The sequence below is a fragment of the Galeopterus variegatus genome, unplaced genomic scaffold (genome assembly GCF_000696425.1).
Source record: "Galeopterus variegatus unplaced genomic scaffold, G_variegatus-3.0.2 Scaffold724, whole genome shotgun sequence".
Taxonomy (NCBI): Eukaryota; Metazoa; Chordata; class Mammalia; order Dermoptera; family Cynocephalidae; genus Galeopterus; species Galeopterus variegatus.
In genome coordinates, this window is record NW_007726835.1 from 111,423 (window position 1) to 124,963 (window position 13,541).

The 13,541-nt window shown below is 36.2% G+C and overlaps 1 protein-coding gene across 1 annotated transcript in view; it reads right to left on the reverse strand.

The window, feature by feature from the left end:
* Window positions 1–13,541, reverse strand: part of RASAL2 (RAS protein activator like 2) — a 105,727-nt gene that overhangs the window by 26,992 nt on the left and 65,194 nt on the right. The window contains exons 5-8 of the mRNA XM_008571818.1: window positions 9,801–9,954; window positions 7,813–7,911; window positions 6,559–7,113; window positions 3,568–3,712 (exon numbers count right to left, since the gene is read on the reverse strand). Coding sequence (XP_008570040.1) covers window positions 3,568–3,712; window positions 6,559–7,113; window positions 7,813–7,911; window positions 9,801–9,954 — 953 coding nt within the window. The remainder of the gene's footprint in view (window positions 1–3,567; window positions 3,713–6,558; window positions 7,114–7,812; window positions 7,912–9,800; window positions 9,955–13,541) is intronic.

Consider the following 13,541-nt stretch of genomic DNA (forward strand, 5'->3'; position numbering starts at 1 on the left):
AAGATCAACCTTGGAGGTTAGGGATCAGGTTTTTTTCATGTTCGGAAAGTATATAGACAAAATAACTTTTACATATCTTTCATAAAGTGAAAAGGCCAAAACTAATAAAAGGTTTTAAAAAATGTCAAAACAACTTTTACATATCTTTCATAAAGTGAAAAGGCCAAAACTAATAAAAGGTTTTAAAAAATGTTACCAGTTCTCACAAGATATGTATTTAGCATGTTCTCCATGTCTCCTATGGTATGTGCCCCTACACAATCTACCTCATTTAAAGAGCACCTAAATTTAAAACTAAGCAATCAATGTCAAATATCCCATGAGAAAATTGGCCAAACTCTAAATGTGTGTCATAAATATTCTATTTGGTAAGTTCTTTTAAATTATATCTATTCTAGGGAAACAATACTAATATTAATAAATCACATGAATATTAACTCTATTTTTCTTTTATTCTTCAAGAAAAAAGCCTATTTAAGTTGGCTCTCTTGCCTTTGAAAAAAATTAGAGCCAGAGTGTTCACTATGTTGTTTAAATGTTTTTTGTGCTCAGAATGTTCTATGATGTGTTTTCTATGTAAATCATTAACTCATCACTATCTAGCATCAAAATTTCACATATAGGAATAAGTCAACAGGTAAGGATATGTTACTGCTGAAAGGAATTTGCCTCCACCATCAAGGAAGGGTGGAAATCAGGCCTTTTCAGGGACTTCTTTTCTCTGTCTCACAGATGGTATTTCCTGTGTGTCACAGGACATCAACTGCAATCCGATTTAAATCAGAAAGGTAAAGGGGCTAACAAATGGAAGATTTAAGTCTAAATGAGAATGAATCTGTGCAGTAAAGAGTACTGCTTTAATCAGGATAAATGAAGACTGGTTAAGAAGCAGGTAGACACTGCGCAATACGACTGTCAACTTTAAAATCAGTTCTCACTGAGAGTTTCTCAGGCAGTCTGAAAACAGCATCTGCTTTTTGCCCAAAGTATATGAAATATAGCAAAACCTTAATGAGAAGATAATACAATCCCTGTCCTGAAGAAGTTTACTGGCTATTTCTGTTTTTGCTCTTAGAAGCAGCAGCCATTCTTATTACCCTGGCTCTTGCCCTTGGATTACAAACACAGTATCAGAGATCTTTGAGGGGTTGCTTGAATTTCTTTCCTTGCTCATAAACCCAGGTGCACTATAAAATCCCTTTTTGTCCCTATTCTCTTCCTGCTTGGTAATCTAACAGTTTCAATTAACCGCTCCCCATAGGTAAGTTAGTCCCAAATTTCCAACAGCCAGCTAGACAACTTCACATCGAATATATGTGAAGTGGAAATATTTCTCTTCTCTTAAGCCGACTACTTCTGTGATTTCCATTTTTGTTAAGAATCTCATCATCCTTCTAGTCACTCACAAAGGCCCAAAATTCTCTGTGATATTTGATTCCTTCCTCTTCTCACAAACTGAGAAAGTTGCCAAGTCCTATCAGATCAACTTTAATATTTCTCATATCCATCTTTTTCTCTATTTTTACTCTCAGTGATTATCTCATTCAGAGACTCTATTTCTTTTCTTCCTCGTTACAATGACTTTTTAACTGACAGCTCTGCTTTCAGTAGCTTTCTTCATCAACCCATCTTAACCAGTTTAATTTCATTGAAAACACCCTGCTCAAAACTTTCAGCAGCTCTCCAGTGATTACTATAAAATCTAAACCCTTAGGCAAGCATTCAAGGATCCCAACAAATTGATTCTAATTATTTTATAATCTTTTGTTGTTGCTCACTTGTCTCTTTTGTGTCTTTTTTCAGCTAATAGGTTTTATTCCACACATGCCTGGTTCTCTCCCACCTCTGTGCCTTTTTGTTCTTTCCCCCATACTAATCCCCTCACCGCCCTTGCCCAATGCCTGTCTTTAAATAACCTTTCTACCCTTTAAGGTACACACACAACATAAATGTATTTCACACAGGAAATTCTACAATTCTATCAGCTGTAATTAATTTTTTTAATTCTTTGAAAAAAACCCAGGATTTCTCTTTTTGGTTATAGGAATATCCCTATCTCATCTCCCTATATTGTTTTTCTTTTTTCCTCCCAAGTTTATTTTTATTTCAGAAATTTCTTTTCCTAATTTTTAAAAAAATTATTTTAAATTGAAACATAATTGATTGTACATATCTGTGGGGTACAGTGTTGAATATCAATACCTGTATGTAATACATGATCCTCAAATCAGGATAATTACTATATTTATCATTATACAATGTAATCTTTTGTGGTCCTTTTCCAATTTCTTGCTAACCTCCCCTCCATCTCCCCTTTTCTCACCTCTGGTGCCCTTAGTTCCATTCTCTCCTTTCAAAAGCTCAACAAATTATTGTGATCGCTGTATCTTTCTTTCTTTTTATGTTTATTTTTTTTAGCTCCCACTTTCATCTTTCTATATTGTAAGCACCTCAAGGGCAAAAATCTCTCCAGTCGTTCAACATACCTTTACTGATATACTCTTGATAGTCACATGTGACTTTTAAGCACTAGACATGTGGCTAGTGCAAATTGAAATGTGTAATAAATGTAAAATACACACTGATTTCAGACAGTATGAAAAAAGTAAAATACCTCATTAATAGTTTTAGATTGGCTAATTGTTAAATAATATTTGGATATAATGGGTTAAACAAAATGTTAATTTACCCAGTTTCTCTTTACCATTTTTATACTGTGACCACTAGAAAATTTAAAATTACTCACGCATGGCTCGTATTATATTTCTATAGGACAGTGCTGCTCTACTTTCTTTGCAAAGTATTAGGGATATGGAGATAAAAGAAAGGGTTATTTTTTTCAGGGAACTTATGTCTACTCTGTCATGAGGTAAGTGCCTAGTACAGTGCTTTACTCTAGTGGTTAATGCCTGAATTTCATGACTGATATGTTCATGAACCTGCAAGTGAGTGGCCTAGTCAGCAAGAAATATTGATTGGATAAAAATTACTTACGTTAAAAATTCTAGAGGGGTCTGGCCAGATAGCTCAGTTGGTTAGAGCATGGCCTTGTAACACCAAGGTCAAGGGTTCTGATCCTCATATTGGCCAGCCACACACACACAAATTCTACAAATCTTGAAGGCGGATATTTGGAGTCGTAGGTACTGGCAAGAATTTCATTTCTGATTAGAATTTCGTTAGCACAGTAACTAAGTTTAACACTTCCAAAATTTGTGTAATATATTTGTATCATGGCATAAATATTCAACACGTTGAGGAAAATAGGCCACCTTAGGTAGAGTAATGATACCCACTAATATTATTGTATATCCCAGAATCTGGAACTTGGGGGCCTGGGGGTACCTGAGTATACTGATGAGCTTTCTATTTCTGCATATATTGTAATAAACTAATCTGTTGTTCCTCCGCTGGTGAGTACTGAAGATTTCTTACAGCCGAAACTCAAACCTTAACGTTCTAGTAATCTAGAACTAAATACCATGCAGAATTTGAGCTCAATTTTGTCTCATGAGGGTAACATAACTTAAAATAGAAAGGGAAAGAGGAGATAATTCTTTTCCATACCCAGTGCATCATGAAGATACTGTTGTCCCACCAATTTGAGGTATTCCTCAATGGATTTGGTGGCAATGGTGTTCTCTCTGAAGATCAAGACGTCATGCTCTCCACAACGATCCACCTCCGACATCACCAAGTCAGTCAGAAAATCCTGGTAGAATAATGTTCAATCAGGCAGAAAGTAACTGAATAAATAATATACATTAGAAGAGACTGATGAAATATCAGACATCCTGGGAATGCGGCTATAAAACTAAAGCTACCAGATTCATTTGAAAGAAAAAAGGCAGTCAGGATAAAATTTTAGGTGTCACTGTCCCGAAGTTTAAAATTCCTTCAAAGATTTTTCATTGCACTTTTGATAAAGACCATAATTCTGAATGCAGCCTATAAGTCTCTGTGTTTTCTGGTTTCTGTCTACCTTTCCAGCCTTGTCTTGTACCATTCTCTCTGCATTCTGCTCCAGCCTCAAGGGCCTTCCTTTTAGGTCCTTTAATACACCAAGCCTTTCCTGCACACAATGTTCTCTATTCACCACAAAGCCTTCTGCAAATGCTGATCTCAGTTCTGCTCCACTCCCACTCTTGTTCCTCCCACTGTCATGGAGCTAATTCCTGGGATCTTTTGGATCTTAGTTCACACATAATTTCCTCAGCAGAGCCTGCCTTGACCAAAACTGCCACTGAACCCCACTAGTGAGGTCCCCTTGCTCCATACTCATAGCCCCTTGTCTTCTTATCCTCTGTATTTCTCACTGTAATCACACATTTATTTCTGCAATTACTCGACTAAGATCTGTTTTCCCCAGAAAACTGTAAGCACCATGAGGCCAAGGACAGTGTCTACTTTTGTTCACCACAATATCTCCACCACCTAACAGTTTCTGCAATATATTAGGTGTTCAATACGTAATTGTTACAAACTGGTCCATAGTATCAACAAAGAATTTCTTGAACTCATCATTTGCACTCGTTTTCTAGGCTGTCTATATGTCCGTCTGTCTATCCATCCATCCATCTGTCCGTCCATCCATCCATCCATTCATCCATGGAGAAGGCATAAGGAGAGATGAAGCCCTGAAGAAATAGCTGCTTCATTCCCCAACAGTCTTAAAGAACTTGATTAAAATTCAGTATTTATTGTTGTTCAGTTTGAAATGTGATAACATCATATATTTTGAATGTTATGTATTTATTGGACATTTCAATGGCTCCAAAACCAAAAACAGAGGAAATATGCTGATTTATTTTTACCTTAAAACTAAGTATTTTAAACATTAATGGGACTTACTCAGGGTCCCATTATGTTAAAAGGCACAAGGAAAATTTTGCAGGTGTTAGTAACATTCTGCATCTTGCTTCTGGTGGTAGTTTCAACAGGTGCATAATCTGTCAAAACTCATTAAATTTTTCCATTTTAAACGGGTATAGTTTATTAGACCTAAATTGTATATAAATTAATAAAAGTTGTTTAAAATAAACCTTATGTATATCCTGAACCTTGAGTAACTGAAAAGCAAAAAGAACATGTCCATGCAATTTCCGATAAGATTCAAAATTTCAATGACATCTCACCCCAAACTCTTAAGCCTTTTTAACAACAGAAAGCTCAAGATTATTATCAGTAAATTCAAGCACAAAAATTATTATCAGAAAGACAGACAAGGAAATAATATTGAATGTATTGATGTATTCTGGTTTGTATCAAGGAATCTTTTTTTTTTTTTCCCCCTTTTTGTCTTTTTTACTGACCGGTAACGGGATCACAATCCTCGGTGTTGCGCCCATACCAGGGACCGGCAACGGGATCGCAACCCTCGGTGTTGCGCCCATACCAGGGACCGGCAACGGGATCGCAACCCTCGGTGTTGCACCCGCACCGCCCGGTCTCCACATGGGATCCGAACCCTCGGCAGGAGCGCTGCCGCGCTCCCAAGCAGCGCACTCTCCAGTGCGCCACCAGGCCGGCTCTGTATCAAGGAATCTTAATAGCACTTTATCTTATTGTTTGGTTCTAAATAAATTATTCTAGCTGTTAACTTCTCTGGATCTGAAATATAATTTTACTATGACCAGTTTGCATACAATGTAATGGAGACCCAGCCCCATTAAGTGAGTATGTATGTCTCATAGGTCAAAGACTGTATCAGTCGATGGTTGTTCTTCCTACAATCACAGTATTTCTTTTTTATCTTCCTGAATTTTTACCTTTACCCAGGATGAAATGAGATATGGCTATCATGAAACAGCTACTGGGCCGGCCCGGTGGTACACTCGGTAGAGTGCGGTGCTTGGGAGCGGGGCGGCGCTCCCGCCGAGGGTTCGGATCCCATATAGAGACCGGTCTGCTCACTGGTTGAGCGCGGTGCGGGCGCGACACCGAGGGTTGCGATCCCGTTGCCGGTCGTGATAGGGGCACGACACTGAGTGTTGCGATCCCGTTACCGGTCACGAAAAAAGACAAAAAGGAAAAAAAAAAAAAAAAGAAACAGCTACTGATTGTATAACATCCCTTGATATTTTTATTCCAAATATAGATTTTAATCCCATGAGAACTCTTGCTAATACCCAGCATGCTTCTGTAATACCTACTTCTATGCCTAGGGGATATAGTCAGCAGTTAATCTTAAACAAAATATAGTGAGGGAGAAAACCAGCATACAACACTTCAGAAATAAAGAATCTTGAACACAATGTAGGGTTATCATGCTTATTCTACCACTTATTTTGTTAGATGGTAAAGTGCTGGCTATGGTATCTATCATTCATGCAAATGACTTTAGTATTTGTTGGTCTCTCCATTTTACTTCTTTAGTTTTATAATCGCCATCTTTTCTGGATCTAAGAACTGCTAATAGGTTTCCTTCTTAATTCTTCTTTTTTCTTTTTTTGACCAATAGCAAAGCACATTTTTCTAAATTGGATCTCCACAGTATCCATACTTTTGTTTCTTTGTAAAAGGTAGGCTGAGAGATTTCAGGTAATGCAATCCACTTACCTTGGCTCTGCCAGTACTTTGAAGAATGTGCACTAAGGCACAAGCCAACTCCTCTTTATTTCTCACACTAATTACTGGCTCAAGGACAGAACACAGCATGGTGTAGTTGCTGGTGACAAATTCTGCAAATTCTTTGTATTGCTCCATAGGCAGAATGGTGATAGTTTGGAAACGTGATTTAATCCGAATAGAAGGTCCTCCTGTCTTTCCTTTGCTGGGTGTAGGTGTACTCACTGGATACCACTTTTCTACAAATTGGCGACCAGTCACACTGGCAGTGGGAATGTTGACTAACCCTACGTAATTATTCTTGTCTTTTTTTTTCTTTTTTTCCACATCCTTATAAATGTGAACTGTGATGCTATGAAGAGGTGGAAGGCTGTAGAATTCAAAATGTTCGCCCCAGAAAATATTGTCTGCTTTGGTCTTGCTGGTTGTACGAGCAAAGAGGGTATCATCAAGGCACAGTTCACAGAAATATTTCTTTTTAGGGGCAAGGTCCTTGGCTTCAATGATCCATAAACGGAGAACATTTTCAGCTCGTCTGCAATTGTCCTGTAAAGAGGCAAAAAAGTTAAATTTTCAGAGCTGACATCCCAGAAAGAGAACATTTTCCTCTTAAAGTAGGTGATGCTGCCTATGTACTCTATTAAGGGGAGTCAACAAATAATGAAAGAGATAGCTATGTCATTGTTTATTATAATAGCAAGCTTGAAACAAGAATGTATCACAATCTTAAGAGTATCACATACATTCTATTTTATTTAGGTTAAAAAAAATCATCTTGAAATGGTAAGTTCTCATATAGCCAGTCTCATGACAATTGAACTAGTTGCTGCAAATAAAAAAGAGATAAGGAGTTAAGAAGTCCTATTTCTATCATGTACTAGCTTCTGACTTGTCACTTAAGTTTTCTGAGAGTATCACATACATTCTATTTTATTTAGGTTAAAAAAAATCATCTTGAAATGGTAAGTTCTCATATAGCCAGTCTCATGGCAATTGAACTAGTTTCTGCAAATAAAAAAGAGATAAGGAGGAGTTAAGAAGTCCTATTTCTATCATGTACTAGCTTCTGACTTGTCACTTAAGTTTTCTGAGTCTTCTTATCCATACTGGTAAAACCATGATAATAATATCTGTAATTAGATTATTTTTAGCATAACATGGCATAACATATAAATGTGCTTTAAAACTATAAAGCTCTATAAAAATTAAGGTATTACTACTACACTTACCATTTACCATTATTACCTTATTTGGTTGAACTGTCCTGCGAAGGTTTTCCATCCACTTATCTCTCTCTGAAGCAGAGTTACAGCTGAAGCATTTACTTCCACTTAAGTAGGTAACCTTCAACATAAAGATTAGAGATAAGGAAAAGGAAACAGCATTTGGGGGCTTGGTCTTCCTAGTTCTATCATTTAAGAGTTAGGGATATGCTATGAACCCAAAACATACTACATGAAACTAAAATGATCTCTGTTACTTCTGTGATATCCCTACCTACATCTATACTCCTTTTTTGCTTTGTTATCTAGGTAGCATTCAAACTCATTTCGAGGTATGAGAACAAAGGCCATCTGGAATTCAGTTGAGGAACATAAAACTAGCCTACAGTTCAGAAAAATCAAAATTAAAAACCTTTCAGGCCACATCTTACATTACCTGCAACTGAGTATGTTCAATTCTAAGTGAGTTAATAAAAAGTAAAGAAAAAAGGAAAAGAGTCTCTAAAATAGCTTATCAGATTTCTCAAGATTGCCTTCACTATAATATTATAGAAGGGTAATAAATGAAATTGTGAAGAGTTGGTAGTACTGAATTATTGTCTTCATAACCAATTTCTCCTCCACTAGGGAACCAGCCTGCTGATTTCCAGTCATGTATTAGGTTAGCCTGATCACTATTATCACTGTCCTTTAAAAATGAAACATGTTGCCTATATGCCTAGCACTTAACACTGGGCTTTGTATATAGTCTATTGAATTGAGTTCTACAAATATGACAAAGTTCAAGTGATTTTTATAAAAAAGATCACCAATAAATGACTTGCCCAAATTGCTGAAGTTTGTTCACATATTAGAACTCAATCTCAGGTCATAACCTAGTGAGTCAGATCAGATTATATGCTCTGTCCAATACGGCAGCTACTAGCCTCATGTGATTAGTGAGTACCTGAAATGTGGCTAGTCCAAACTGATATGTGCTGTAAGTGTAAAATACACATCAGATTTTGCAGATTTAGTACAAGAAAAAAGAATGTAAAATATCTCATTGATAATTTTTATGCGATATGTTAAAATAATATTTTGGTTAAATAAATTTAAAATTACATATGTGGCTTGCATTATATTTCTCTTGGACAGCACCGGTCCATAAGAACAGGAACAAAACAACATCTAGCAAAGGACTCATCACTAGTTACTTAGTAAGCTCTTATTGATTATTCAAATCCTAACCCTAATAATTTTATATATATATATATATATATTTCAAATTTAACTTGTAAATGGCCATAAGAGTATATTTAATTTGGAAGGGAGGAAATTACCTTATAAAAAGTGAAGGTCATAATTTTCTGATGAAGGGCAATTTGTTCATTCAAGAAATTAGGCACCTGCAATGTGCCAGGGACTAGGCTAGGTGCAGGATATTACAAAAATAAATAAGACATGGTCCCAGATCTTTAACTGCTCATATTATAGTTTGAAAAATTATGGTTTGGGTTGATTTCCTCAAAAAATTATTAAAATTGGGGACTTAGGGCCTCAGGAGAAAAACAAAAACATAGTGGGTGACATCCTTATCAATACTAACAAATCAATATACTAATTTAATAAGTTACTGTTAGTCTTGTGACCTCTGCTGAGAATGCACTAAGGGCCTCAGGAGAAAAACAAAAACATAGTGGGTGACATCCTTATCAATACTAAAAAATCAATATACTAATTTAATAAGTTACTGTTAGTCTTGTGACCTCTGCTGAGAATGCACTAAGAACCCAACTTTTTTGAAAGCGGACAAAGTCAAAAGGGACAAGGAGCTAACATTAATAACTTTAATTGCAAATATAATTAGATTAATAGGTTTCCAACTTTTTCCCTGTAAGTAGGTAATTTATAGCAGCAGAAAACCAGTTAAGATAATCAAATCATTGACATCACAGTAATCAAATTTCAAAATTACTGAATAGAAAATCTACTTGTTGTGTAACACTCTTTCTTTCTACACTTTTTTACCTCAAAGCAGAAGTCTTGTCCAAGGATGCTACTGTGGAGTGGTTTCACTGATACAGGTTCTCCTCTACCAAGATCCAGACATTCTACTGCGCTGCACGGGCTCAGCAAGGATTCATGGGAACGTGACTCTTTTAGTTTAGGCAGCCCACGAGACCTGAAAGTAGAAAAAGATATCTAAGGTAGTGGAATCTTGGCCAAGAAGGAAATGAAGGTCTAATGCAATGGAGGCTAACAACAGATGTAGAAATGTACAAATGCCCTAAGGGAAAAAAGTAACTGAGGAACAAATTAATAGTTAATCTATAAAGCAATAATAGTAATCATATTCGTGTAGCACATAAAAGCTCTCTCTATATATACATGTGAGCACACACACTTTCCCCCACCAAATAAAGAATAAAAACATACTATAATTTTACTAGTCTCAAGGGAGCTCAAAGCTCCACTACAGACATTGTTTTTATCCCCATTCTTATCTTGAAAGATGGAAAAATACATACTATTCAAGGTTATATTACATATTCTTTTTTTATGCAAAGGTATTGCCAAAACACATTCTTTCTTTCTTTTCCCAATGCAATAGCTTTGTTCTCTTCTATCGTTAGCAAAATAGTAGTGGCTGAATCCTCATTTTGTTTCTTTCTGTTTTGGCAGAATACACACACATACACACAGAATCAAAGCCAAACTTTTCAGCACAAGACCCTGTCTTTCAAAAGGCCTGATTTCCATTTCAATATGGAATTCTTTTCTGGCAAGCTTTTGGTTGTATCCATGCTTTACTGTATAAATATGAATAAAGAATAAAATGCATTGAAGAAACCTCCCACCATGGGAAAAAATGCCCAAACTCTCATCTGGAAGAACAGATCTTTGTCAAACACCATTCAGGTATCCTGGCTGATTTTATTTCCTAGTTGTTTTAAAAAGAATGCTGGGAATCATGACACTTGTCATTATAGGAGCTAGTACTTCACTGCCTTCCTCTTGAAATAATTAATGAAATTAAAACAATTTGAATACAGAACTGGAAGGCCACACAGTTTTACTCAATGATTATAAGATTTACTGACTGAAACATCCAAGGTTAAATTCATATATTTCATTTCAAGCAGAAGTAATTAGTAATAAGGGTAAAAAGAAATGCCTTATGTAAAAACATTTGTTTGTAAAACACATTAAATAAGCAGCTTAATTCACTTCCTTGGAATAAGCATGTTAACATTAAAAGGAACTGAAATACTTAATGCCAGACTAGCTTTTAGCTAAATTACAAAGTAATAAGATATTGGAAACTAGCACTAAAGGCTGCTTTCTCCCTTCTGTCTCCATACTAACATTGTTGAATCAAACTCCTTAAAATAAGAAACAGCTTCTTAATAAGGATTTAGTCCATTCTTCTTTCCACACCAAAAAAAAAAAAAAAAAAAAGAAAAAAAAGAATCACCATTTAAAGTTTAGGCTGAAAAACATGTTTTGATATTCAGCAATTTATAAAGTAAAAAAGTAAATATTTACATTTCTCACTAATAATACAAAGTATGCACAAAAAGGACAAATGCCATCCAATGTTTTGTATGTAAAAATATAACCATGTAACAGCTCCACCTTTATTTTCCTTTGTTCTATTGGATAAGACAATAACAAGTTATATATATCTACATATAGATATATTATGTATGCAAATATAGTATGTCAATTATAAATAACTAAATGCTAAAATTTTTTTTACTTTAATTATCATACAGGCTTTCTCAATATGCTGCATAGGAAGCTTGGCTGAGGCAACTGGACACTGTAATCTTTACTAAACAAATACGAAACAATTCCAGCCCATTTTTCCCAGTAGGAGTTGCTGGAGGGGAAAAGCCTCTCATGTTCTGGGGGTGAGTTGCACAACAGGAAAGATTAAGGCATATTTAAAATAGAAGAAGGCACGACAAAAGGCTTATTTTATTTTTTAGATTCCCTGGGAAATTTTTCTAAAACATGTTATTTTTATTTCAAACAAAATAAACACCTACCTACATGAAGCAATTGTACAGCCACCTGGCAGTGCAACCCCAAATCATAGCGATGCCTCATGTCCCGGTGTAGCAAGTCACTTTCTGAACTACATCTCAGTAAACAACTCTCTGTTTAGAAGACAGGAGCTAATAGAAGATGGTTTCCTGCTGCCTTCCATTACTGATAACATCTTTGGATAAATGCTTTCCATCTTTGGATAAATTTCAAGTCTTCAATAGAAGCGGAATAGAAACACAAACAACAAGAAGTGATCTTCATCCAAACAGTCTGCAGGATAATATTCCTTCTTCTCTTCCTTTAGGCTGCATCTAGCCTCTCAGGTAACACAAACAAGGTTCCTGGGCTCTAGGCTGGGCCTGTTGCCATGGTGCTACACCTATAAGGAGATCACAGCTGGAAGGCAGCAGGGAGAAGCTGTGGCTTGAAGGACTCAAGGAGCATGCTCTGAAAACGTGGCAAAAGTGACTATTTTAAGACAGCAAGGATGGAATGGTGAGGCCCCTACCTATTTCCTTCAACAAGTTAGTAAAAGGCTGTAGAAAAGAAACTGAGGCAACTCTGGGGGTGAAGGAGAATCTCATTAAAAATTCTACCAGGAACAAATCTGGGAAGTTTTAGCTTGTTTCATATATGACTCCCACCATCCTACTAGAAAGTATTTCCTACATCTCACCTTGCAAGTACAATCTTTCTCTCACATCTGTTCTTTTCCTTTGCAGTGCATACCCTAATTTAATGTTTCTTGGTATTATTTTACATAAACTTATCTGGGTTACACATTCTTTTTTCTNTGTTTACCTCCTCCTTTACCTTCGCATGAATTGATTTTTCTTAGATCTACCACCTACAGAGATTTAGCAGCCCTGTGTGGCACCATACTTTACTCCTCTAATGGAAAGTAGAATGTGGATTTACTGGGGGAATAATGAGTTTAAAACAACTATTTCTAGTCCAATCTGACAATGGCCTTCATCAAGGAACCTAACCCAGCCTTGAAAGTGAACTTTGTGACTCCCTTGAGTAATGGCCAGATTCTCTCCCTGACTGCTCCCCGTTCCCCCAGCCCCATCATCCTAAACACCATGTAAGAATAATTCGGACACCAATATAAGTATTTCTTGATTTAACTGGGAAATTGCTTTCCAGGGACAATTTTACTTCTAATTAAGGAACACCATATACTTCTGTGTAAACTCAAAGACCTCTAGCAACATGACAGGTAAGGGTTAAAAATCTAATTGCTTTGCTGATGAAGATTACCTGCTGCTTCTGACCTATTTAAAAGATAAACTACAAGGCAGGAGAGGCTTTCTATCACTCACTAGAGTGAATAAGTATTATATTGCTTTAACCCTCATCCCTATCTGAAATCATTCTTCAAAGATGAAAGTGAAGAGCTGGGGGATGGGGAGCCAACACACACAACAGCAGATACACTGATGAAAAAAGAAAAAAGGAGTAAAAGAACTCTGATTATTGCAATTTTAAGTAAAACACAGCTGGATTTTCTCAGCTTAACCATTCAATTTTTTAAAAAGCCACATTTCCCCCATAGCGCCAATGATGCTTGGATGTGTTAGCTCAATCTGCCACATGTTTACAGATTCAGTTCCAAATTTAGGAAATGGGAAACTTTTAATTAAAAATGCTTATTGCCACATAAAATCCTGGACTCCAGTGCAGGTGAGTTTCTGCTTGGCTTGGCAGTTATGA